The sequence below is a fragment of the Epinephelus moara genome, chromosome 8 (assembly GCF_006386435.1).
Source record: "Epinephelus moara isolate mb chromosome 8, YSFRI_EMoa_1.0, whole genome shotgun sequence".
Taxonomy (NCBI): domain Eukaryota; kingdom Metazoa; phylum Chordata; class Actinopteri; order Perciformes; family Serranidae; genus Epinephelus; species Epinephelus moara.
In genome coordinates, this window is record NC_065513.1 from 45,079,016 (window position 1) to 45,081,482 (window position 2,467).

General features: G+C 49.1%; 1 protein-coding gene across 1 annotated transcript in view; it reads right to left on the bottom strand.

Annotated features, from left to right (window-relative positions):
- Positions 1-2,312, bottom strand: part of atp6v1g1 (ATPase H+ transporting V1 subunit G1) — a 7,516-nt gene extending 5,204 nt beyond the window's left edge. Inside the window, exon 1 of the mRNA XM_050051675.1 lies at positions 2,095-2,312. Coding sequence (XP_049907632.1) covers positions 2,095-2,176 — 82 coding nt within the window. The 5' untranslated portion in view covers positions 2,177-2,312. The remainder of the gene's footprint in view (positions 1-2,094) is intronic.
- Positions 2,313-2,467: the final 155 nt, after the last annotated feature.

Genomic DNA, 2,467 nt, shown 5'->3' on the forward strand with positions numbered 1-2,467 from the left:
AATATATTTGCTGAGATGGAGGCGAGGCTCAGTGACTAGAAGAGCTGGTAGAAGCGCTCCATAGCTGTAAGTTACTCCAGTAGCCATAGTAGCTCTAGTGCTAACTCCAGGAGCTAATGCTAACGTCCCTACTCTGCGTGAGCCGGAGCCGTGAGCCACGGAGAAGAGTAGGAACGTTAGCGTGGCAGCCGACTAGTGCTAACGCTAACAGGAAAGCAGAGATTGAGAGTGAGTGAAAGACATCGCTAACTGCTAAACTAAGTTGGCTGTTCAGGTTTTATTTCCTCGCCCCTGTGGCGAGTGAATCTGCCTGTAGTGAACCCGGGGCTAACTGGTGCTTCCTCCTCAGGCTCCACTTCACTCAGCTGCCAGCACACCCAGTTCGCCTCCGCTAGCTTCCCAGCTAACGTTAGCCCCGGCTCTCCGTTTGGATCCAACCGGAGCACCGAGCCCTGGTTTGTTATTCAGGTTAAAGTGGGAAGAAGCAGCGGGTTTATCGGGCAGCTGAGTCAAGTGGAGCCTGCGGAGGAAACACCGGGACCGTCTGGATGTAATAGTCCGTGGAGGTGCTGCGGTGCTCGGCTGCACAGACGAGGCGAGTGGGGTGGAGAGCAGAGGTAGAGGGAGGAGTGGCTCATGACACACTTTGTTTTGGTCTACAGGCAGTGCACAACAGCAAACCTAGCAGTGAAACCATTTCGCTTTTTGCCCCTTTAAAGATAGAAATCGTCAGCAGTGATTATTATTTTTTTATGGATCCATTTATTGATTTTAATGTCAGATGGAAAATACACACTGCTAACGTTCCTGTAGACAGCAGCACCAATCAAATCACAGACACCAGAGATGGAGTCATGTGACCAAATCTGACCACAGAGAGGGAAGTCTGTCCCAAAGCTGCCACTGTGTTTACACCTCCATGGAGGACCTTCGTTCAGCTGTGAGGGGGACGACCGCAGAGCCACACTCTGACACGCAGTGGGAGTGGACAGGCTCCGCCCCTGGAACGGTACTCTGATCGTACCTTTAATAGAGAACAGCGAGGCGGGATACCAGCGTGAAACTCCCGCCTTAACAGGGCCACAGCTGCTCGGTCAGACCTGGATCATCTGGTGAATTCAGAGGCAGGTCGACGCCTCAAAGCTTTTGATGTGTTACTGAGCAGTTTTTAGCGGCTTGGCGCCACTGACAGGTGACATCACACGACTGTCACTTCACCTGTCAGTGAGCTTCATGCAGTGGAATATAAACATAGACATGTATATATGAACTGGACTGCACTCTGCTGCAGCTGTTGTTCTTACTGTCCCAGCAGTCACTGAACTGATTGATTGATTGATTGATTGATTGATTGATTACTGCAGTCAGATCTGTTTGTTCTCCATTCAGTCTCTATGACTCTTTGTCACATGATGTGGTCACCATGTCCCATGATGCTCAGCGGCTGACTCATTGACGCTCAGCAGGACGCCAGACATTCAAGACAACATTTCAAAAAATGCTGAACAAAACAATAAAAACATTTAAAGTCGCAGCAGAAGAATTACGATTGAATCATTTCCAGGTTTTACAAATTCATTTAATGAAGCTCATGTAAATACGTACACACTTGTCTAACTGACGCTTTACAAAAGACACTGTATAATTTTAATAACTAATCAAATTAAAGCTATTTCTTTTATCCTGACACAAGCACCAAATCTCATTCAGATTTCTGCCACTTTTCGCAGACGTGCTTCCCAACAAGTAGATACCAGTGCAGTAACACACAGCTTCATGTGCGAGGACACGCTCTTTAATTCGGCTCATGTTTCAGTCACACACAGTCTCTTCATCTGCTTTTATCACCCATTTAAACGGACACCGACGGCAGAGGCGTTTAACCAGAACCTGGTGACGTCAGCAGAGTGTGTGTGAGCCGATGTTGAAAATGTCTCCGGTTTGATCCGCAGTTTATTAAGAATTAAAACAAAGAGTGTCTAAAGTCACAGGTTTTCCTGCCTCCTTCATTTCCCCGCTAACAGCCGGTTCTACCTGCTAACGGGCACCGGGGCACCGGGGCGCCGCGGCTCACAGGCCGCCTTTCATACTCACGTTTGCGGGCCTCGGCCACCTTCTCGGCCGCTCTCTTCTCGGCCTGCAGCAGCTGCTGGATGCCCTGAGACTGACTCGCCATGTTGGATCAGAAGTAATGACACCAAACTGAAGGTCGACGGAGGATCTGTTGTCTTCTTCTTCTTCTTCTTCTTCTTCTTCTTCCTCCTCTGTTAACCGCGGTCAGCTGATGTGACGTCACGCTGCAGACGGCTCACGTGATTTTTCTTCTTCGACTTTTCTTCCTGCTTCCGGGCAAACCGGCTTTTAGATTAATCACCGCCTCCTACTGGACTGGAGCACCGGAAGTGCCTACAGAGCAACAATGCACCACCATGCCACACACATATACAGTGGTGTGAAAAAGTGTTTG